Source organism: Myodes glareolus, chromosome 21 (assembly GCF_982192425.1).
Source record: "Myodes glareolus chromosome 21, mMyoGla1.1, whole genome shotgun sequence".
NCBI classification, from domain to species: domain Eukaryota; kingdom Metazoa; phylum Chordata; class Mammalia; order Rodentia; family Cricetidae; genus Myodes; species Myodes glareolus.
The window spans coordinates 21,859,367-21,884,440 of record NC_142046.1 but is presented as its reverse complement, the minus strand read 5'-3'; the positions used below and the strand labels follow the sequence as shown (position 1 = coordinate 21,884,440).

At 43.2% G+C, this 25,074-nt stretch overlaps 1 protein-coding gene across 1 annotated transcript; it reads left to right on the top strand.

Moving 5' to 3' along the window:
* Window positions 1-13,273: 13,273 nt before the first annotated feature.
* Il36g (interleukin 36 gamma) lies at window positions 13,274-19,154 on the top strand. The gene is made up of 5 exons (XM_048426013.3): window positions 13,274-13,353; window positions 13,878-13,930; window positions 14,409-14,516; window positions 15,306-15,445; window positions 18,264-19,154. The coding sequence occupies exons 2-5, from the start codon at window positions 13,897-13,899 to the stop codon at window positions 18,471-18,473; spliced, it is 492 nt and encodes a 163-aa protein (XP_048281970.1). The 5' UTR covers window positions 13,274-13,353; window positions 13,878-13,896; the 3' UTR covers window positions 18,474-19,154.
* The last annotated feature ends 5,920 nt before the right edge of the window (window positions 19,155-25,074 follow it).

The following is a 25,074-nucleotide window of genomic DNA, read 5'->3' as shown; positions in this document are numbered from 1 at the left end:
CAATCAAGAGAGAAGGCCCTGCACCTTACCTAGGCAAAATAGAAGAGCTGGCCCTAGCGATATAAGAGAGGGGACCAGGATCTGGGGCCCTGAGAGCAGAACTGGCTCCGCTCCTCACTGCGGGCTGCATTGGGTGAGCTAGAAAAGGCGGTGCTGGAGAGCTCGCCTGGGTAGTGGCCATGAGGGAAAGCTGGCGAGCTGACCAATCTAGGTACCAACCAGGTCCAAAACCAGGGCTATGAGTTGGCCCACACCAACATCCACCAAATTTATGGATGGTTGGAGCATGTGAAGGGGACAAACCTATAGATCCACAACAGCAGGATCTTCATGACACAGGACAATTACAGGATATTCAGGAGGAGGCCCAGTGAGAGCCCATTATCAGTGGTGTAGCAGAAACCAGGGTCCTCGAACCAGACCAATGACTCAGCAACGAACACTTACAAGTAAAGACGTATGGACTAGAGGGTAAACCATGACTCACGGGGCCACACTACAGCTTCCACAGCATGATTCTTCTTCTTTATTTTTCTTTCTTTTTTCTTCTTTGGTTCTTTGTTTTGTCTTTTTTTTTTTAATTTGGTTTTACTTTGGGGTGGTTACAAGAGCAGAGGGTGGATTCAAGGGAATAGGGAGGTAAGTGGAATCAGAATGCATGATGTGAAATCTACAAAACATCAATAAAAGTAAAAATGTTGGCATAATAATGCACATATGTGAACATAAGCACCTAAAAGATGCAGCCTGTGTCCTTAAAACGACCTAGGGAATGTCTCCAGTGAGCTAAAGAGCACATTCCCCCCCCACCTTCCTGTGTGTCAAACATACATTCATCTTCTCCCTTGCAGTAGTTCAGCGCCACCTTGTGGCAGCAGCTTTCTTAGGTTGTGGATCTGAATATTTGAATACAGTGGACAGGAATGCCATCAACGTTTCCAGTTCCTAGTGAGACTGTCCAGTTGGCTGCCATTTGTGAATTGGATCAGGAGAATCGCTGAACTGAGGTGCGCTCTCCCCTGATCCACATTTCCCTGTTTCTCGGACATGATCTGTTTTGACTATGCCTAACGAAGATGCGGTGGCTCAAAGTACAAGTGTTGAGTACCTGTCATGTGAGCGGAGTACTGAGAAGTCGGTAAAGGCAACCACTCCTTTACTGCTATAAAAAATGCCTCAGCTGAGTAATTTAAACCTACTAGAAATTTCCCATAATGCTAGAGGCTGGGAAGTCCAACAGAGTTGGGGTCTGGTGAGTGCTTACTCTTGGCTTCACAAGACAGAATGCTTACAAAAGGGACAACCGCTGGGCTGCATCTTCAAGCCCCTTTATCAGGACACTAATCCCATGAACCTAATTAGCTCCTGAAGACACTACTGCTTAATACTATTATACTGGGAACTAACTTACAAACATTCAAATCTTGCCAGTGTTTAATGCAGAAAGACCAGCAATTTGTTGTAAGAATGTTAAACGGAAAAGAGGACAATTGACACTCTCTAAGCTAGACTCTTTACTCCCGGGGACCTAGTATTAAAAGACTTGAGCCTAGGGGGTACATTTCTCATTCAAATCACTATAGTAACCAAGAGCAGTATCACTATCTCACTGATTAACAACTCCAAAATCAGCAACCCATTCATGGTACTGGGATCTTTGTTAGCCTATGACGTCTAGAAAGGGCATTGTCATTCCCCCAACCCCTGCTACAGAGTAACTTCATTTAAACTCTTTTATATGTATATATGCGTATATTTTAGGACGTTTCTACAATAGTAGATTTCAATACAGCTTTTCCAAAGGTCTTTAGTGTTAGTTACTTTTTCCCTTCTTCCTTCTCCACCCTGCACTCGTATCCCCAACACCACTTAATCCTTCTTGTCCCATTATTCCCTGTTTGACTATATTTATACCACCTGCATTTTATTTGTCTTCCTTCTCTTATATTTTTAAGATTTATTTATATATTATATAAATGTTCTGAGTGCATATGTGCCTGCAGGCCAGAAGAGGGCACCAGATCTCATTACAGATGGTTGTGAGTCACCATGTGGTTGCTGGGAATTAGAAGAGCAGGCAGTACTCTTAACGGCTGAGCCATCTCTCCATCTTCTCTACCCTCTCTTCAAGACTCTCCCCAGGGCCTCTTTCACAGCTCCATGAGATCCATGGTTATTCAGATTAATCACAGATTAATCTAAACTCAAAGCTAGTATCTACATGTGCTCAAGAACATGTGAAGCTTGTCTTCCTGGGTATTAGTGAACAAGTGGTTCCCATTTTCCCACATCCTCACCTGCATTTGTTGTCTTAAAACAATAACAATAACAACTTTGCCATTCGGAGGAGGGTAAGGTAAACTCTCCAAGAAGTTTTGCTTTGCATTTCCCTGGTGGCTAAGGATGTTGAATGTTTTGCAAAAGTGTTTCTCAGTCATTTTTATTTCATCTTTTGAGAGCTCTCTATCTAGTTTAGAGGTTCTCAACCTTCCTAATGCTGTGATGCTTTAATACAACTCTTCATGTTGTGGTGACCCCCAACCACAAAATTATTTCCATTGCTACTTCATAACTGTAATTTTGCTACTGTTATGAATATAATGTAAATATTTGTGTTTTCTGATGATCTTAGGTGACTTCTGTGAAAAGGTAGTTCAACCTCCAAGAGGCCGCAACCCACAGTTTGATAGTCACTGGTCTAGTTCCATTCTTCACTTTTGATTGTTTATTTACTTGATATTTGCTTTTCAAATTATTTGTATGCTCTAGATACCAACCATCCGTCAGATGTTTCACTTTCTACGAAGAATTGCATTGGAAGTTTGATGTGGATGATTTTTGGTAGAATGACTGTTTTCAAAATATTAATACTACCCAGAACATGGAGAGCTGTCTATCTTTTGGTATCTTCTTCAATTTCTTTCTTCAGTGTCTTAGAATTTTTCTTGTCATGTTTTTAATTCCTTGGTTAGATTATTCCATGATGCTATTTTTATGCTGTTATAAATGGATTGTTTCTTTAGTTACTTTCTTGAAATATTTGTTGTTGGTCTTCAAGCAATATATTATTTTTAATTCATTTTTGGTTTTGTTGCTTTTATTTTTATTTATTATTTCTCTCGTACATTATATCCTGGCAGCAGTTTCCTCTCCATCAGCTCCTCCCAAACATACCTCCCCTCCCCGCCCCAGATCCACTTCTCTTCCATTTCCCTTCAGAAAAGAGAGGCCTCCCAGGGATATCAACCAAACATGGCATAACAATATGAAATAAGACTGGGCACACACTCTCATATCAAGGCTGGATGATGCAACCCAGGAGAAGGAAAAGGGTCCCAAAAAGAGATACCCCACAGTTCCACTGTTAGGAGTCCCACAAAAACGCTAAGCTTCACAACCATGGCATACAGAGCAATGTCTTCTTTCTCCTCGATCCATTCTATTGGTGAAGTTTTGTGGCACGCCACGTCCGCCAGCAGAAGAGACGACCACAACAGGATTCGTCTTAGAACATACTTTATTGGGACCACATAACTTAAGAATGATGGCGAAGGACCCCGGACCCTGGCGCGCACGGCTTATATGCCGTGCAGAACAAAGCCTGAGATGTGTCTATGTCTGAATGGCTCTGGCGCTTCTGATCATACGAGTCAGCTCACGATTGGCGGCTGGATCGCGCCATTCGGGAAGGCACGCCAAGTGCCTCGGGGCGGGGCCGAAGCTGCTTGATAGGCAGGAAATAACAGCAGGGTTGTGGCGCCTGGGCGCCCTACAAGGTTTCCAATGAGCTTTTTATTTCCCTCACTACATTTTTCACTTCAAGTTTTATTTCGGTTTGACGTTTCTTCCTAAATTCTTTCTCTTTATTAAATTGCATTTTTACATCTTATTTTTTTTCCTTTATTTCATTTGCACATTTGTGTGTTTGCAATCTCCATGATGGCATTTATTCATGTTCTTTTTGTGTGCCTTGAACACAGATGTTCTTTGTGTATATAGGGAGTGAGAGGTCTTTAAGTGTCTGTCTTTGTCACTTTTCAACCTTATTTTTAGAGACGGGATCTCGCACTGAATCCAGAGCTCGCCAATCAGCAACTGATCAGTAAGCCCCATGAGTTCTGGGGTTACGGATGCATACCACGCGGCCTAAAATTTTTTTTTAATGTGGATGTTAAGGATAGGAACTCAGGTCCACATGCTGGCACAACACTTTACCAGCTGAACTACCTCCCCAGTCCTGCATCCAGTGATTTCCATCATAACCCTTTACCTCTGCTGATAAAGACTGAAACCAAAGTGACCTACTGAGAGTTGAGTCTCTGCATTTTGGAATCATTGACAATTGGAGGTTTATACAATGAGTGGTGGTCAAGCCCTATTTAAATCAAACCAGAGTCAAAGAAAGCATTTTCTAGAGCACTTTATGGCATGCAACAGCAGAAGCAGAACTGAAGGGTGGGTGTCTTGGTTTTGGCTTGTCTATCGTTGTTTTCTGAAGTGGAACGCTGGGAGGTAAAGCAGTGAGATCAGCAATGGTGTGTAGTAGGTGACACACTCCAAGTAAGCAGTGGCTCTGCCCCTCAGGGAGGTGCATGACTCATTCAGCAAGGGGAGCTTGTCCTCCCAACACAGCACCCTAAGTCCTTTCATAATGACTAACAGACTTTCTGGAGTATGCATCATTTCCCACACCTCTGCAGATGAATCATGTCTTGGTAAAACTCACAAAAGTCAGTCAGGCATGGCAGACACAGCTTTAATCCCAGGAGGCAGAGGCAGGTGGATCTCTGATTCCAGGCCAGCGGGGTCTACAGAGTGAGTTCCAGGGCAGCCAGAGCTACACAGAGAAACCCCATCTCTAAAAAACAAACTAAGGAACAACAAAATAAAGCCCATAAAGAGTCTGATACAATTGGATACATTATCCTTCCATAGAAACAGTATTCATTTCATTTAAGCGTTACACAGAACTAAAAAGAGTTAATCTTTGTTGTTTTTAAATTTCCCTTTGCTTTCTCCATTCTCATTTCCCAGTTACATTATTTGGCACTTTTCTAACGTTTGGAACAAGTCTTGATGTGATCCACAGCTATTCTACCATTTGGCTATACCTCCAGTCTAGTCAGTGGAAAGAAACAGGACTTGGCTCCGCCATTTTTTTTTTAAGCAGAAGAGGGTTAAACTACCTATCATTTGTTGGTCTAAATAGTCGCCCGGCACACTTTTGTTGGACTCACGTCGGTGTCAGTCTTCAGTGCAGGAAGATACGGGTCGTCGAGAAGGCACTGTGTCTTATGTTAGAGGAATGGCAACACCACAGAAACAACAAAGGAATGAGAAAACAGAAGCCATACTGAAATAACTATTCTCCTAAATAGAATCGAATAACACTATTCTAAAAAAAAAGAAGAAGCCAGTCAACACAGAAGGAAAATGGAAGAACATTCTAAGATCTCTTTTCCCCAAAAGCACTGGAGAAGGGTCATTTCATGGACTAATCCTACCAAATTTTTGAGGAACAATTAATTCCTGCTGTAACCAAGTTATTCCAGGCAGAAGGTGTGTAGCATGGGGGGGGGTGGCTTGTTGGGGTTTTCTGTTCCCTACCGTCCCCCCAGCTATTTAGTCCCAGAGAAAGATCACACAAAGAAATCTCTGTAAGTTATAAAGTTGATTGGCCCATTAGATCAGGCTACTTATTAGCTAACGCTCATATCTTGATTAACTCATTTTTTCTGATCTATGTTAGCCATGTGGCTCAGTACCTTTCTCAGCTGGCAGATCACATCCTGCTGCTTCAGTGATCTGGGCAGGAGTGGGAGGAATCAACTTCCTCCTCCCCAGAATTCTCCTGCTCTCCTTGCATCATTTCCACTTCCTGTCTGTTTTTCCCGCCTATACCTCCTGCCTGGCCAATCAGCGTTTATTTAAAACATGATTGACAGAATACAGACAATTCTCTGGCACCAAAGGTGAAAAGTTATCAGATGCATGAGGATAGTATGCTTTTTATTTTAGAACCAGAAACGAATGATGATATTAACAGGCAATGTGGTATCATACCATCTTTGGTTGCTAATGAAAATGTTTCAAAATCTGAAAACAAATGAACAAAATGCCCATAACTCTTAAAATATAACAATGTATTAAAATATTTCTTGTCATAAAAGGTTTACCCTATGAACAAAAAAGTTCACCAGAAAAATTGTTACATTAATTAAAAGTTAAAATTATAATGCTATTGTACTTGACACAAACAAAAAACACTTGCTAGCTTTCAACATTTACTTCCAACTTTGAAAAAAAACTTCGCATTAGAAATAATGGGAAAGTGTTTCTTTAACCTATGTGTTGATTCTTTTCCAAATCAGCAGATAGACAATAAAGCAGATTTATTGTCTCTATAAGACAATAGAGCCGATTAGTAGTGCAACTCAGTTCCTGGAGAGTGCTTTGGGATAAGAACTGAGAAATCTAGGTGTGGTGGGCCACCCTAGGCAAGCTCTCTACCACTAGGCTATGCCTAAGTTCTTGGGTTTTTTTTTATATTTTGGCACTATCCTGGAAATTTCATTGAGGAATAAAGTTAATTTGTTAACAAATTTGGGGTTTATCAATTATTTTGTGGGACTTGGGGTGAAATATTTTTAAAGATAGTAACTCTTAAAGAATTAATTCTCAGATGGGCATGGTGGTACATGACTTTAGTCCCAGCTCTTGAGAGGTAGAGACAAGCAGGTCTCTGTGAGCTGAAGGCCAGCCTGGTCTACAGAGTGAGTTCCAGGACAACCAGAGCTACACAGAGACACCCTCTCTCAAAAAACAAAAAAACAAACCACAACCAAAAACAAATTAATTCTCTGAAATGTAAAGTTTTCTATGAGTTTTTCATGTAAATAAATTTTACTGTATTAAACATGCTTATTTTACAGTCAGCATTATGTATAACTTTTAATTGAAGCTAGAAAGTCTCAGATTCCCAAGCCACCATTATTTTCATGTAAAACAAGAAAAAATTAAAATTACCAATCAGGGGCTACATCACAGAATACCTCAGTTTCAATCTGACTACCCCATTCATTACTTTATTCTTTAGCCCAGATATTTTATTTACATAAAAAATATTGAAAGCATCAATGGAACTGCTGCAGGATTTCTTTTTGTTGTTTTGTCTTGTCTTGTCTTATCCTGTCTTGTCTTTAGCACAATAGTACAGTTCTTGGCTCTGTTGTGCTTAACCCAAGTGCCTGGGACAGAGGCCCCCGAGTTCATTTGTTCATGCCAATGATGAAAGAGGCACTCCTGTAAATAAGCAAAGCAGAAGCAAGTCTTATTAAGAGATATTAAGGAAAAATAAGAAATTAAGGAAAGGCAAAATACCCAAGTGTTAGGAGGGGTACCCAACAAGAAAAAAAAATTGATCTTCCTTATCTGGGGGTTTTGGCTGTCAATGGCAGAAACTGGGCATAGGCTGAGGCAATTGCTGTGACATTGATTAGTTCTCTGGACTGTCATGGCTGAGTCAATGGAGGATGCACACACTCAGCTGGTCCTCCTGAAGGTGATCATGCATGGCTACACAGGAGTGGCTGGACCCCCTCACCTTGTCCGTACCTGACCTTGGCTTTGTGAGTCATTTGCTGGCCTTGTTCCTTCTGATCTTGCAGGTGTCTCAATAATTATGCTGAACTCCCTCTTGTTCTGAGAGCTACAGATGTAGTTGTAGTGGTTCTTAGTTAATACCTTTCTACAGAGTAGTCCAAGGTCTTTTTTTGAAATAGGTGAAGCCTTTCTTAGAACCCATATTTACTTTGTTACAATAGCTGAAGAAGCAGCCAGGGGCCACCGGGACTGCTGACTCCAGCCAAGAGATCCATCTTTCCTCTTAATTATAGTTTGGTTGTCTCGTGCACAGCTGCGAGCTCTTTGTTTCTCATCCTGCCTTTACCGTTTTAACCCTAAAATTCTTGTTAGCCTCAGTTTTCATCTGAGCCCGTTTCTAGTACTACCCACAGAAAGCCAGCTCTTACACCACTCCTTTCTGTTAGATGGGGGCAGGAACTGGAGGCAGGGGCTAAGCAGAGACCATAGAGGAATAAAGCGTTACTAGATTCCTTCCCATAGCTTGTTCAATTTGCTTTCTTATACACCTACGACCCAGGACTACCTACCCAGGAGTGGCACGGCACCCAGCGTGCCGAGCCTTCCCTTATCAATCAAGAAAATGTTCCTATGTGCTTACCCACAGGCCAGGCTGATGGAGCCAATTCCTCAGATGAGGTTCCCCCTTTCCCAAGTAACTGATTTGCTTTAAAACTAACCAGTACAGGTAGCACTTTGATATTAATGAAATGCTGAATCCTTGTGAGGGCCTGTGTACTGGTGATACAGGTGCAATAATGGAAATGTATTATAGACTTTCCCCATGAAAATTAGGAGCACTGAGAGTCCTTGCAGGCACCTAAAAGATGATCAACATCACTGCTGTGTTTCTTGCATGAACACTTTTTTAGTAATGGTGGCAGCCAAGAATGTTGAAGGAGAGGGCATCGCTAAGAGGGTTGGATCTGGAACTGCTAGTGGGCATTTCAAACATGGAACCTGCCTTCAAATGTGCTGTAAAAGCAAGCTCCAGTTTTCCACTGAAACTTAAGAAGGTTTTAATGGTGTCAGGTTCTTCAGGATGGCTTTTCCAGCTCTTGAAGCTAGAAGCCACCAAAACGATACGTTCTTGTAAGCAGAATTACCAAGTCAGGGGCACATGCATTAAAATTTTAATACCTTCTGTAACTAGTTTCCCATAAATCCCCTATGCTGATTCACACATGATACGTGGAGAAACAGCCACAGACTCCGTTTCCTCACACCATTGCGTATTGTCTTTGTAATTAGTGACTTCCTGGTGAGTGGAAAGGGAACCTCATTTATTGCTTTGATTTGTATATTGCTAATAACTATTGTAGGTAATTATAGTTGCTTATATTTAGTGAATATTTGTAGTTCATATCTGGTAAGATGCTTTTAAATCTGACTTTTCCTACAAATGGTAACCAAAACCTTCGGGTATGAGTTGCTTCTTTTTTTCAGTGTGTTGTAAATAATTTTTCCTGAGTATCTTGTCTTTCTGATTTTCTTTCATGGTGTCTTTGGTCCACATTTTCTCAGCAATTTGAGCATTTTGATGGCACCTAATGTCTCAGCTTTTCTTTGGCAGTTTTTAGGATGCAGACCATTGGGCAATGACTAAGAATTCTCTGTCATTGGCTTTTTATCCACAAACTTTAAATGCTAGGCACTTAACCATTTTTTAAGTGATATTGTGTGTTCTGTTCAAGTTAGTACTTTGTGTTGCTTTAGTTTTGCACTTGCACAGAACTGCACAATGATCCATAGCTGCCATGAATTCTGAGAAACAACTTCATGGTGGTCTCTATGATTCCATTCTTTTACAAGAATTCTTCCGATACTTCTATTTATTTCTTCTATTTTGTTGAGTAATTCAGGGGTTACTTTTGTAAATTTGCCCTTCACGTTCATGCAAGGGAGGGATGGAGTGAAATAGCGTATTGGCTCACATCATAGAATGAAGATTTCATGGAGACCAGCTTCAGAAAGATGTGACGGAAGCGGGTCTTAGGCCATAGGGTCAGGCTGCTTGACAGAGCAGAGCCTTTCAACATGGACGTCCATACTATTGCTTTATCTACAGGGGCTACACCAGATGCTGCCCCAGAAATTTCCACGGCACTTTCTCAAGTCTATTAGACTGTAAGTGACCCCTCAGTGGTCTCTGTGGTTCATGGTGTACCCCTGATCCCCTAAAGGATGTATCATTTCCAGTGGCAGCCCCTGTCCAGAATGCTAGCCATTTTTGTAGATTGCTCTTGAGAGATGGCAAGCAACAGTGGATTTGGTCCTCTGAGTGTGTCAGTGGCAAATTCTGTACTTGATTTTGAGATTCTAGTGCTCCACTAGCACTTCTGTATAGTTGATAAGTGTTGGGGAAGGGTCAAATGGCCTTTATTGTTGCATGATCCCTGACGTTTTAGTTTTGATTGTCAACCTGATTATATGAGTGCAGATTATAGAATGGAGACCTGCAAAGTAGTTCTACAGATTCTCATGATACAGAAGTTCTCTTACCCTACCCAGTTTCCTTCGATCTTTCCTCAATCTAATAAGGTGAATCAATCTGTAGGATTAATTACTATCCTCTCTATCTTACTCTCTCTCAAAAAAAGAAAAAGAAAAGAAAAGGAAAAAAGCCAGTGGATAGTAGCTTCTTAGAGTCTAAAAATTAGGATATGGACTAATAATTATCTTGAAACTCTTTCCATATCTAAGACATTTAGCCTTGTGTGTACTTTCCAGGATTCAGCTCAAAGCACACTTAATGTCCATTGTTGTCACTATTCTATATGATGCCAAAACATTACTAGGAAGCAATGGCAACTGAATTATTTTAGCAGCAAAATTCTGCTGTGTTTTTTAGCAGTCAGAAATAACGAAGGACATTGTTACAGCTCATAGAAAGAAAGCTGAGAGGAGCCACTCTGCAGACGAGAAGTGACATCATCACGGCTCAAAGTGGGAAAGCGAGCCTTCGGGCCCAAGGAAGACCTGCGTCTGGGAAGACAGCTTGATGTAGGTTCTGGAGGGGATCCTCTTCCAGTCCCCTGAATGCCTAGGAATGACACAGCGCTATTGTTATGGGCGACTATGAGGAGGCCCTGGAAGGAGAATCCTTCAATTCCAGAACACAAAAGGAACTTCTCTGTCCTTTAGGTTTCCGAGAGTGGGAAGGAAGATTACCTACTACGTGATCTAGCCAGCTAGTCAGAGGCTGGAGGGTACTAGATAAACATAAAATCATACTTTAAGGTTAACTTGGGTTTGCTCACAGTTGCCATGGGCAACAAGGGGGGGAGACTGCAAGGCCATAGTAAACTTTGCTTATCAGTTCTCTGTAGAGAGGCAGGGAGGGAGAGGCGGGGGAGAGGAAACTGGGGAGGATGTGGCTTGAGTTTCAGGGGAAAGATAACAACTCAGCAATGAGAGGATCTGTGCTCTAACATTCTAGCATAACTTAGGGCACTTCTGTCTTGAGCAGGACCATGGGGTTGTGCTCACCTGCAGCTGCAGAGATGGGAGAGGGACCCTTGATACTAACATAGCTACTTGTACCTATAGAATAGAAGAACTGGCACCAGGGCTTCAGGGAGGTATAACTAGAACCCGCTCAGCCTGCCACATCTCTCAAGGTGGCCTCATTTTAAAGCAACATGCTCATGGTCTAACATCTAGTGTCAATATTGGTAATCATCACAAGTGTTGCTAGGGGACCTTATATTCACAATATCTATCCATTTCATTTTTGAGAGAAGAATTCTGGACCACTTTCTCAGTAGCTTTTCTCCAAGAGTGGTTTTCTGTTCCTCTTCATCATCATCATCACTCCTGGTATGGTCTGGATATGCCTTGAGTATGGCCCACAGCGTTTATGGAAGACTGGTTCCCAGTGTGGTCACACTAAAAGCTTATTAGACCGTGTGAAAGGAGCCTAGAGAAAAGGGATTATGTCACTGGGTGTTCCAACCTCAGAGGAGATTAACAAAGCTAATATCCTATTTCACTCTACTAGCATAATATTAGATTAATTTAACATAGATTGACATAGTTTTTGAGGGACCTGAGAAATAGTTGCTATGAAAGCCTCAGATCGACTCCCCCGTCCTTTCTGGTGTCCTCTCTCACCGTATAATCACTCTCACCGCTGATATGTTTCTTTTCTGCTCATCATCTCCCCAGCCTGGAATGTTTTTAGCACCAGATCCAGGTTTCCACACTCCCATTTCCTCTAAAGTCTCTGTCCTTTGAGATCCGCACTGAAGTCTGGACCAGTGACTCGAGGATGGCCACTTGAGAAGGGCTGTATCTCTAGATGCTAGGAAGATGAGGATGGGTCAAAAGCAAGCGGAGCCGAGGGCTGAAATTAAAGAGACACACAACCAGACTACACAGGTTCTTCCAATCTTCTTCTAGCCATGGAGGATGCAAGATATATCCAGAGACTTTTAAATGCATGAAAATATTTCCCTGTGAGTATCTGCTAGCTGATCTCCCTCCATCTCCACGGCCCGTGCATCTACAAAATGGCATATTCTTTTTAGTTTTTTTCGAGATTAAAATTGCAACATGTCTCCCTTCCCTTTTCTCTCTCCAAACTTTCCCATCTATCCCTCCCTGCTCTTCTTCAAATTCTTGTCCTCTTTTTCCTTAATTTGCTGTTTTATATACATATATATTCCAAAACATAACCTGTTAAGTTCATATAATGTTGCTTGTATGCATGTTCTCAGTACTGGCCATTTGGCACTGGGCAGCCAATCGGTGTGCTCTTTGCATACTCTTCTTAAGGGCATCAGTTGGGCGCAGGATGTCCCTCTTCCTAAGGCATTACCCCAAGAGCCTTCATTCGAGCTCCTGGTTATTTTTTTCCTTTCATTACCACATTGTTACCATATACGGTACCACAGTTCTTTTTATTCTTCCGCCTCCATGAACCGTTCTGTAGGAGTAAGCCCAGTTTCTTGTCTTTGGTTCTCTCCATTTAAAGTCCTAGCGCAGATTCTGTTTTCCAGATTGGGTTCTGTCTGAAACAGAACACTCAGGGATTTGGGCAAGTAGTGCCTTTACAATGCTGTTTTGTGATGAGCATCCCAAGGAAGAGACATTTTGACTGATATGTAATGGAAAGGGACTTGGGAAGTGACAGGCACCGAACCTGATTTTGGATAAGAGTGATTCTCAATTCATTTTTACACTGTCTTCCAAGGTAACATAGGAGCACATTGCTCAAATGCCAGAAAGAGACCCAGGTGGAAAGTAACAGTTTGACTAGGGAGACCATTGTGGGGAGGTCCAGGTTCCAGGAGCCAACCCTGTCTTTTGTGTTTCTTGAATTTGCACCCGAACCCCAAACTGACAGGTCAGGTCAGCTGAGCTCCGGGAAAACCCCACAGTCACTCCCTTTTGAGAAATCTAAGGTTTGTCATGACCTCTGTTTCCTGATGACTGACCTGTGAGGCTGGGCTCCTCATGATTCCACAGGAGCTCAGACAAGTCACACTTGTGCTTATTCTGTGATTTCTTCACCTGAGACTCCCAGGTGCAAGGCTCAGGCAGGAGGAACTGGGTATCTTCCACGTTGTCACACCCCATAAAAGAGTCTGGAGCCTCCTGCACTCACCTAGACAAATTACGCAGGCTCCGTCAAAGCTCATCACGGCACCTGGGAGCTGTCCCAGCTGTGACTTGCTCTCCTGGATTGCCCATAAAGCATCTTCTTGACAGGTACAGTCCATCCCTACAGAACTTTAGACTCTGAGGCTTTCTGGACCTTAGGGCTCAGTGAATGGGAAAAAATCTAGCCATGACTCTGGGCCCTGCTGTATGTGTGAACCTCTGTCTTTCACTTCTGAATTGCTGGGATTCTGGCCAAACTGCCCAACATGAAGCCCTCCCTTGCCTTAGGCAGAAAAAATATGGCAACGAAGGGGAAAGGCCTCTGGGGAAAAGATGTACAAGGAATTGGACACGGGGGGAATGTTTAAGGCTAAATGTTATTTATGGCCTTAAAATCTGTAGGGAGATAATGTTATTGAGATTTTGGGGTAGAGGAGAATTCTGCCTGCTCTTCTGTCTCCAGCGCCTTGAGGTTTGGTTCCAGGAGGTAACTTAGCTCTTCTGACTACAGTATCCTGTCTGGTTCTTCACTTCGGTTCTGTTCTGAATGAGAGCCCAGGGATTCAGGGTTTTGAAAAATCTTGGCAATGTCTCCTGAAGCTTATCTTTCCTCCTGATGTCTCCTCCCTCAGGTACCAGGACAAGCTCACTATGGCAAACAATCCAGGAAATGACAAAATTGAAGGTGATGCTGGGAATGGGACACTAGAGCGCCGGACTATTTGCATCCTCATATACGTCCTCTGGACACCCGAGAATTCCATCCTGTCCCTCAAATATGGCTCTTGGCACATAGCAAGGTGCCCATATGCCACTAGGCCTTCATTTTCTGCAGGATGGAGACCACTACTTAGCCACTGCTCTAACTACGGCTCACAGCGTCAGACCAAGCAGCTGGGTCTCAACATATACGAAGTGTAGAACTACTTGGTCACTTTGTCTTTATTATTTGTCCTCTTAGAACAGTAATCCTTAGTGACCTTTGCTTACCATGGATTTACTGCAAAGAAAGTCCAGGTTGATGGGCTACATGAAGGCTGTCAGTTTGGGGATGTAAACCCCTGGATGCAAACCTTCATTACAGAAGGTTTAGGTTTATCTTTCTCCTATTCTAAGATTTGAGACTTAATCTTCATGTCTATCATTTGTTTTCATGCAAACAGCCAGAAGTACTCCTCAGTCTGGGAGGGTTTCTGACTTGGAGCAGCAGGTGTGGATCTTTCGTGGTCAGGGCCTTGTGGTGGTTCCGTGGAGTAACAACATAGCCCCAGGTCGGTGGTCACCTGTCACTGCTTTGCTCCTTACATAGTCTCTGTGAAAGAAAGTGTCAGTGCCCTATCATGTAGCAGGATGTTAACCACAGTTAACAGTAGTCAGAAGAGAGCTTCTTGAGTGTTTGACCATAACTAAACACTAAATATATGAGATGAAGAATATACCGATTCTCTGGTTTCCTCATTGTTGCATGGCATAGACGTGCATTAAATCAATACTTTGTACCTCCAAAATATGTCTAATTCTGTGTCAAAACCGAGCTTAACTTTCCATGGGGCTTACCTGGAAGGGGCAGAACTTTACTCCTGCCTTGAAAGACAAATCAGGGAGAGGTTTGTACCAGACTAGAGCAAAGCAGTCACCAGCAGATCTGTCCTATGGAAGAGGAAGATAGATGTCTATATACATTAAGGCATCCTAAAAGGATGAAATGAACGGAAAACACAGAAAGATAAATTTCAACATCCTATTAGGCTAATGGTCACAGCTCTCCAAGGGTCAGAGAAACGGCATAGGGTAGGAGCTTCGGCCTCCAGGTGTTTAAGCACAGATGTGAACATCTCAATCCATCTGCTTAACTCTGTGCAGGCCCCAATAGCTAGGACAGTGCTTGCCTGTCAGGTTGGATGGGTGAGGGGGTGGATGACCACTTGGTTAGTCTGGGTAGCAGGGGTTATACTCGTCAAGCATCCTCTGGCCTTGCTTGACAAACGCTAAGTTAGAACAATGAGGGCGCTCTGTCTTCCCGGCCTCAGAAAGAAATTGCTATCTTCTTACCCTTACAGTCACCATCACGGTCCTCCCATGCAAGTATCCAGAGTCTCTGGAGCAAGGCAAAGGGGTTCCCATTTACATGGGAATCCAGAATCCAGACAAATGCCTGTTTTGTGAGGAAGTTGATGGACAGCCCACTTTGCAGCTCAAGGTCGGTGACCCAGAAAAATCAAATAAAGATAAAAAAGCCTGCATTTCTTTTCTTATAATTTTCATTTTTAAGTTAGCATAGAAAGCGTTAGGTTGCGTGTGGCAGTATTTGAGCAAAGTGTGTTTTAGTGGATTCTCAACATCCCAGCTCCCTCCTATGATCTCACATCTAACTCTCCACCAGCTTCCTTTCTGTTGCATGTCACACACGTCCTTTCTCCTTCCCCCACTTCGTCACTGCTCCCCCTCCCCCCTTGGTTTCCTTTCTGGTGTTCAAGAAAAACTTGTGCATCTTGACATGGTTTATTTGGCAGGATATCAAATTGCAGAATTAACAAAGACGTTTATTTTCCTAAGCATGCCTAGGTTTAGCCCCTTTTAAAATACGGGCATATCCTGCAGCAGCCTACCTCAATCGTCAACTGTGGGAAAGCCAAGCCCTGCCTTGACTTACCAGAAGCCATGGGCTATAGCTTGGTATTTTAAGCCAAATAAACTCTTTCTCCCCTGGAGCAACATCAAAAACAGACATGCAATAGGCTTCAATTTAGCTGCCCTTCTTTAGTTGAGGATTTTAGTCTTTCTTAAATGTTAAGATGTCCTCTGTCATTGTGCCTTCACGTGTGTCCTTTTCCTAACTCTCCTGGATTTCTCAGTTTAGAATTCCCAGTCACCAGCCAGAGGCCTCGCCTTAGCATTGTCTATGTCTTATGTCATTGCCATGCTTTCTGTCCTCCCCCTCTTTATGTATTCACACATTGGCCTTGCCTCCTAGGAGAATTTCTCAGCCAGTTTATAATTGTGCTTTTGTCTTGGTTTGCCTGCTAAATGATCCTTCCTCAACCTTTTCTGAAAGGTTCGCCTTTGCTCTTCCAATTCCTAAGCTGTCAAGTTGGTTGTATTCATTCTATATACACACAGAAATATATATACATGAATATGATTTCATTTATACGTATGCTCCATAAACCTCACTTTAATTAGGTTAATTCAACTCAATACAATGTAACGGAGCAAAATGTGCAGGAACTTAATTATATCACATGACTGCATGGGATAACCTTTAAGCAGAATGGCAAAGGGCTCTAAGCTTGTCCAGCCTAGATTATAGAAGAAGAGGAGACAAGCAAATTTTAGATATACTAGTACACTTGTCACGTATCCTAGGAAAAGCAAAGCAAAATAAAACAAGTTCCACCAGAAAACAAAGCAAAACAAAATCAGGTCAGGGCTGAGCCTGGGAGTAGAAGAAATAGGAGTGGAGTCAAACCCCGGTGTACATTATTTGGTAGGTGTCATTGTGTAGGAGGAATTCTTGGAGTGAGCATGAGGCTGGGAAGTCAGCAAGTGAGGGTTGGCCCCAGGGCCAGTATAGACAGGTGTATAGCAGTGAACTGAGATCAGACCTCTGCCAGGACCTGGCCACCCACCCAAGTGAAAGGAGAAACCTGGGACACCTTGAGCGGAGTGACCCAAAATAACTGAGGTCTAAAGTGGATCACTCTGACTCCAGGTTGATCACAGAGGGGGAAAGAGAGGAAGGCCTCGGGAGGCTTTATGGGGAGTTAGGTGGGAGTCGATGGCTCTGGGATGGTATGGCATGGGCGGGGGCAGATTCTGAAAACATTCTCAGTGTCAACAACAAGATTGTGGACAGAGTAAATGTGATTGCATTCTGAGCTCTGGCCTGCCTTTTTCTAGGTCTCTCTTCTCTTGGATTTTTGACCTCAGTCATTGATAATGGATGGATTTTAGGGGATCTTAATGAGATAGCATTGGGGGTTAAATCTTGCTTACACAGAGTGAGTTTAAGGAGATAAACCAAACAGCAAATATTGGCAACTATTGCAAGGGGTTTTCTGTAAAGTAAGAACTGACCGAGGTGTTGGGTCATTAGAATACAGTTATGTGACACATGACATTGGTTTGACTAACAATGGATTTCATACACAGTGGTCTCCTAAGATGTCATCCAGTGACACTGTCGCTGTTTTGGGTGTGTAAGCACATTTGCAACATTGACACAATGGTGAAGTCATCCACGATTACTCTCAGCGTGTGTCTGTTGTTCAGTTATGTTTCTTAAGATGAAAGCAAATATAGAGACAAAACAATGATTGAGCAGAGAAAGTAAAAGTGGCTGCTGCATGAGAGAACAGGAAGGCCGGCTAGAAGAATATCCATGAGTAAAGGAGTGGAGAGAAGTCGTGTCTAGTCGTTCTCAGGTAGAGAGGACAGGTATAGATGAGATGCATCCGCTCGGTGGTTCGTTAGGAGAGCTTCTCATCCAGGCCTTCAGCTTCCTTGGGGAGTTGGAAACTGGGAGTGAAGATGACGGAAGTGGGGTGGGAGCTAGAAATGCGAAGGCAGACCTTCCCTGTTTGACAGTCAGGCAATCTCTGCTGAGCCGAATGTCAGGATAGTCTGGGAAAGTCTGAGAAGCATTCATGGTTAGTGGGTAGAAATGCTAAATGCAGAGGGTGTTTGCAAGTGAAGGAGAAAACACAGAACTGAGATAGTGAGAGGCAGAGAGAGTTGACACATGTTCCTCTGCCTTCCTTCCTTTCCCTTCTCTTTCTGCTTCTTTCTTTTTTGGGGGGGTGGGGGGAATGCATTAGTGGAGACTGAACCGAGGGCCTTGCACTTGCTAGACATGCTCTACCACTGAGCTAAATTCCTAACCCCTGAAATGTCCTTTTCTTGTTCAGTTGTAAGAGAGGCTTCCTTGAATTCGGGAATATATACTGGTTCTTCAAAAATAGCTTTGCCTATCAGAAGCAGCCTCTATTTTGCTCATGTGTATTCTCTCTCACATCCAGGAGGAGGAGATTTTGGATTTGTACAACCATCCTGAGCCCAAGAAGCCCTTCCTGTTTTACCATACCCAGACAGGCAGAACGTCCACCTTTGAGTCTGTGGCTTTCCCTGGTAGCTTCATTGCATCCTCCAAGAGTGGCGAGCCCATCTTCCTCACGTCAGAACAGGGGAAATACTACAACATTAACTTCAGTTTAGATATAGGGCCTTGAACTCAGCATAGAGGGAGAAGGTTGGCTGGAAGTCTTTGTCTTAAAAATTTTATTTGATCTGTGGTGTTTTCATCCTGAGAGGTGAGCAGGACCAGCATTATCTCACTTCATAGACGAAGGAGCAATAAAGCAAGATGTGTACTCCGAAATAGGTGGGATGGGAGCCGCAAAAGGCTGTCCTCTAAGGCTGCAGTGGTTCAAGCCCCCAAGGCATCATGCCTGAGAAATAGGGTGCTGTGTCACAGTGTGTAAAACCTGGAACGGCCTGTGAGTGGTGACATCCTTGTGCCCAAGCCATGGGCCTAATTCACACCAGGTTTTACACACTCAGAATATCAAATCCTTGCATTTGAGTAGCAGAGGCTTCTCAATAATCTTTACTGTGACAGCCAATTGCTTTGATCCTTTAGTGGCCGACTGCTGTGTGGAGCTGGACACACCAGCAAAGGGATTAGATTCCTGGGTGAATTAGTAGTCTTAAAAACATGTTTAGAGCTATGCCAACTATGTTGGGGGACAGGGGTTGCTCCATGAAGAGTGAGGATGCTGCCTGGTGACTCATAAACAGTTAGATTAAGTAACCTGGCTTGAGCAACCCTTTTTTGAATCATCCCGGTAGAGATGAGCACCGAGACCAAGGTGTATGAGTAACAGGGCATGTCAATAAAACATTAACTCTTATTGCTTTAGACTTCCTTAAGTGTTTTAATAGTCCTTCCATTACAGTGCATATCTGTGGTTAGAGCATTAGTATCCCACCCTAGTCCTGCCTCTCTAAGGTTCCTCATCTTTTTCAGTTCCTTTTTCCCCTGCAGCTTGCTTCCATGCACCGAGGTACAAATGGGAGCAAGGGGAGTAAGCACTGAGTCACGGGGAGTTGTACCTTCCAACAGTGAAACTAGGAGAGCCTGTTACACAGTGGCCCAAGATGATCTTTTTGCCTGTTTTTAGGATCTGGATAATTTACTTTATTATTTTTAAGAGTGTGTGTGTGTGTGTGTGTGTGTGTGTGTGTGTGTGTGTGTGTATTCATGAATGCAGGTACTATTGGAGGCCATATGAGGCCGTTGAATTCCCTAGAACTGGGCATTGCAGGAGGTTGTGAGATGTCTAATATGGATACTGGGAACCTGACTCAGGTCCTCTGCAAGAGCTGTGCATATTCTCAACCACTGATCCATCTCTCCAGTCCATAGATAATTTTTTAAATGGCATCATTTTCTCCTGCATTTTTATTTTATGAATGAGGACAGGAAGAAATGTGGAGTGGGTAAGAAATGCAGAAAACGGCACTAACATTGAATACTATTAACTGAAAATAATGACGTTCTTGATTTGGGGACTTCAAATTTCTGTCTGCTGGAGTTGAGCCATTATGAAACACAGTGTAAGAAGAAGCTGGAGTGTTATCTGAAGGGTGAGAATCCTTTCGCCAACAGCCTAGAGGAAGAAGGAGCAGGAACAAGACGAAGTGGAGGGTGGCGCTCTGGATGAGAGAGCACCAGGCAAAAGTGACGGGGCTCTTAGAAAGCTAGAGAGTGTGACAGCACAGCCTCTGGTGCCCGGGAGCCTGCCCTGGAGACTGCAACACCACCACCTCTGCCACCTCCTGATGGGCAGGGCATTGCAGTACCAGATCTGAGGGATACAGTGCCTCAATGTGGAAGACCAGGAAGGCAGTAGGGGTGCTCCATAACCTTTACTGAGAGCAAGCAGGGCTCCCATGGACAAGGCTGGAAGCTCAGCCTAATAAACTGCTTTCCTACACCCCACCAAAAAAAAGAAAAGAAATCAATAGAAATGACCCTGAACAATATTGAAATGGTCCACATGAGATGGGTGACATGAGTACTGACAACTGCACTGATCAAGTCAGTTAAAAATTTTGGGTTCTTTATTAATAGCCAGACTAAGAATGGACTCACATCTCCGGAAAGTCTCTTGGTGCCCAAGTTCAAGGGTACAGCGTTTTAAAAGATAAAACCATAATTATCTCAGTGCTAGGGGGCTGTGTTACATTAGTCTGGAAGGTTTGGGAGTTGCCTAGTAGCATCTGCTTTCTTTACAAGGCTCAGCAGTATCTTCCAGACACTACACAGTATGGTTGGACCGTGGTCAAGATCATGGAGGGTCCCAGGAGTTTTGTCAAGGAGAATGTGGCGGTTGGGGGTAGAAGGCCGAGAAGCAACCAGGCAGGCACAAAATAATATTGGTATAGGATGGTGTTACCTTAATCATTTCATGATGTCATGATGTACGTGACAAAATTTCTCCTAGGGAGACACAATACACATATCTACTTACCCAAAAGAGGGATCCCATGGCATGACAGACTAAATTACTGATACCACCAAAGTCTAGCTTGGTAAATCAATGAGTTTTATTAGGGTTACTTACAGGAATATAGGTGAGGAGTTCCTTACAGGAGAAGAATCGACTCAAAGACAACTGCGTCACCAAAACCCACCCCAGCATGGGTGGCAATATACAAAGGCTAGGAAACTTGGAGCACACTGCACTGCCTGCAGGATACTCAACAGGCTGGAGAGTGTCCTTGCCAGGTGCCTCAGTTGGTCTAACTCTCTTCCAGCCTGCTCTGCCGGTTTTGGTTCTTTCAGGCAGATGGTCTGGTCTCAATCTTCTCTGCACCTTAGCTCCTCTGAGGAGACTGTGCAACTTTTATTGTTTACTCTGACTGGGCGGGGCCTAGTGAATCCGGTCAGTTTCAGGAATTTCCTGAAGCTATTTTGCGTTGTTTACTTTTTGGCTTAAGGAGCTTCCCTGGAGGGATAGAATGTTTCAATCTTGGTAGAGATTACCTAATGTGTGGCAAACTCAGAGGCACCTCCCTCCCATCCTTGAATCTGGCCTTATTTCGCAGGGTATGGGCAGATGACTCATCCAAATGCAGTACCTCTGGCCATCCAAATATGATTGTGTAAGCACACAAGAGTTGACGTGTACTTATTTCACTGCATTTCTCAGACTTGAAACAGCATCAGACTTGCCAGGGACATGTGCTAGACCTTCACAAACCCCACACCTAGTAAATTAAAACTTCCTAGACATTGCAACATGTTCCCTAGGGCCTGCTGGTTGACTAACGCTTCCCTGGATCTTCTCAGTATAATTTGCTAGTAGATATACTCAGATTAATCATAGCTCGGACTATATGTGTGCTTCTGTAGAAATCAAGTTATCTTAGTATATTTCTTGCTGATGCTGACATTTTCCCCCTGAGGCCTTTGCCTCTTGAGCAGTTTAAAATTGAGCTGTGCAAAAGGACTTGCATAAAAATGTTCAAGCCTTGGAATCAAATTTCATAATACTTCAAGCATAGAAAGAACTCAAATTCCTATCAACTAGTGACATACACAACGCATTTAATATTACCCAGTAAAGGGAAATTGCTGATATTAGATAAATGACTTGAATGCCTTAAGAATGATAAGCACAGGAGGGATAAAATGTATGGGTTCCTTTATAAGAAGTTAAAGAATAGGTGAAACCAATTTTGATGATAGAAATCAGCATCGATGCTTTGGGGAATGGGGACACAGTGGCAATTTCTTAAAAACTGCTAGAGAATAAAAACGAGACCCATTCAAAGGACGGAAGAACCACAATCGCTTTGCACTCCTCACTGTGAGCAAGTGCACCAGAGGCCGGTGGAGCAACACTTCGTAGAGGAAAGTTATTTCCATGGCAGAAGTCCTTACACACATACTTTATTGATTAAGAATAAAAGTAGAAGAAGCCCATTCAAGAAAGTTTGTTTTCAGAGTTGGCAAGATGCTGTCCAAGCCTGATGACCCAAGTTCCATCTCTGAAACCCACAGTAGGACAACGGAAGTAAAGATGACTCAGGCAAATTGTCCTCTGACCTTCACACATGTGTCATAGCACACATACGTGTACACACACTCTCTCTCACACACACACAATACATAAATTTTAAAAGTTTTAAAATGATTTGTTTCCATATGTTTTGCTTTAAAAAAAAACTGCTAAAGAAATGTCTCCTGAAACAATAGAAAAATGTGGCCTCCTTAAAGTAGGTTGTCTTCAACAGAGAACAGGAAGGTGAGCCTGTCTGATATTGGTAAAGGAAGACCCCAGAAGATGACCAGGCAAGGCAGAGCTTCTCTAGGCTCGGCAGAAATAACCCAGTCATGTAGACAGTGAGCTCAGTATGTTTAAATGAATTAGAAAGATTTTGATGATGGGAAAATTTGTGAGGGAAATAATGAACCTTATATAAAAATAAGAAAAATTCTATGTGGTAGTACATGCCTGGAATCTTAGTGCTCAGAAAGTTGAGGCAGGAGGATAATGAGTATGAGGTCAGGCCTAGGTGGAAAGAGAAAGAAAATGTGAAGGGGAAAATGAGAGGAAAGAGAGAAAAACAGACAAGTAGACAGACCGACAGAGACAGAAGCAGAGAAACAGAGAGGTTAAAGAAGGCCTGGGCAGCACACGAGAACTGACCCTGATGTCAGGGATGCACGTGAGCCAGCAGCAGAGCAGACCCTTCCCTCCCTGTCTGCCATGCCGTGTCAGGGATGAGAGAAAGATGGTCTCCCTCCTCTACCCCTTGCTACTGTGGTAGGTGAGAGAGTTGGCCCTGGGGTCACAATAGTGAGAAAACTAGCCCTGCCCCTCACCAGCTGAGTGCAAAGGAGAGTGAGCCCTGTACCCCACCTGGGCAGCACACTAGAACTCAGGTGAACCAACTCTGAGGGCATGGGAGCAGGAGAGCAAACCCAACCCCATTTCATGTCCTCTGCAGCAACTGGGAGAGGGCCCTGCACCTTGCCTGGGCAAAATAGTAGAGCTGGCCCTGGCGATATGAGTGAAGTGGACCAGGATCTGAGGACCTGAGAGCAGAACTGGCACCGCTCCTTGCTGTGGGCTACATTGGGTGAGCTAGAAAAAGCGGCGCTGGAGAGGTCGCCTGGGTAGTGACCATGAGGGAAAGCTGGCAGGCTGACCAATCTAGGTACCACCCAGGCCCAGAGCAGGGTTATGAGTTGGCCCACACCAACATCCACCAAATCTATGAACTATTAGAGCATATAAAGGGGATGAACCTACAGATCCAAAATGGCAGGATCTCCATGACACAGGACAACAGGGTATTCAAGAGAAACTCTTCTGGAGCCTGAAAGACTATCCAGTAAATGTACAGCTGACAGATTCATAAAGGCATGGCCACAAGTATACGACTTATGAAGCATCCGATTTTGCAGAGCAGCAGGAACACTTGTCTTTTGGAAAAGTCACCGTCACATCTATAAAAACCTTGTGAGGTCATGATTCTCCCTTCAAAATGGGATTCATTCCCAGAACACCTCAGCAGTGTGACACACAGGTAACAGGTAACAGGCAACGAAATGACCTTTCCATGAGATCATTCCTCATGACCATGAGTCTTTAGAGCAATAACATTCACTCTTTGTCCTAACAGTCAAATTTACATAGAGCCAACCCCACAAAGTTACCTGCTAACAGACCACATAGGAATTTCTATAGAAGGCAGGCACTGAGCAGGAAGATAGCATATCCCACCTTTGCTAACAAACAAATCTGGGGGTCCCCAAAGTTGCTTATCACCAAAGAGACTGGATGAGGAGAATGAATAAATCCAGGACTCAGGGATGTTTAGTAATCTTATCTAATGGTTTGGAATGTCAGGTACTTTCCCTTGGTTACTGGCACTCTCCTGGGTGGTGTCGTCTGTTCGGGAGCACTACTTTGTCAGGTTCTACCTGCCATTTTTGTGATTTTGATATGCATATCAAAATTTTGCCTCTGCCTATGGAATTTTCCAACTATGTCTCTAAAAACTAGAAACCTCGTGGCGATCACCCCTTATTCATATTATTCTCCACATCCCTTCACTTCACTTTTCCTCCTCACCCGAAAAATAAAGAACATGCAGAGGTAATGTGCTTGAGTCAGTTTTTTGCCCTCACATCCTCACTTGCCATAGATGTCCTATTCTGAGCCCTGAGTGGATGCTGAAGCTGGTACTCAAGGCCCCCCAAAGAACTCCAGCAGGAGTCCGTTATCAGTGGTGTAGCAGAAACCAGAGGCCTCGAGCCAGACCAATGACTTGAGGCAATGAACAAGTAAGGATGTATGGACTAAAGGGTAAACTGTGTGTCTTGATAGGTCACACTACAGCTTCCAATACAAAATTCTCCTACTTGTGTTTTGTTGTTTGTTTTGGTTTGGTTTGATTTTTGGATTTTCTTTTAAAATTGGTTTTGATTTGTGGGGAGGTTGCAAAGGCAAGGGCATGGGAATGCATGGATGTGAAACCCACAAAGAATAAAGACTTGGAAAAAAGATAAGGTAAGGCAATTCTTTATTCCAGCAAGAATGGTATCTGGGAGAAGAAAAGGATTAATAAGATTACTGTATGAGGCAGGGCTATTGTGTTTACGCTACTTGATATAGTGATCTACCTTTTAAATGACATTTTATTTTATTTTGATTTATCCATGGCTTTTAACAAAGCTATTATAAGGTTTTAATGAAAGGAAGAGATTGTGGCAAACAATAAATGATTTTTATTGTTGTTGCATTTCTATTATTT

Bases quoted from the DNA above. Each gene is read 5' to 3' on its own strand.
- Il36g (XM_048426013.3), top strand. From the start codon at position 13,897: ATGGCAAACAATCCAGGAAATGACAAAATTGAAG. The intron at 14,517-15,305 runs GTCGGTGGTCAC...TTACCCTTACAG, and splicing joins GAGTAACAACATAGCCCCAG to TCACCATCACGGTCCTCCCA. The intron at 15,446-18,263 runs GTCGGTGACCCA...TCTCACATCCAG, and splicing joins AGCCCACTTTGCAGCTCAAG to GAGGAGGAGATTTTGGATTT.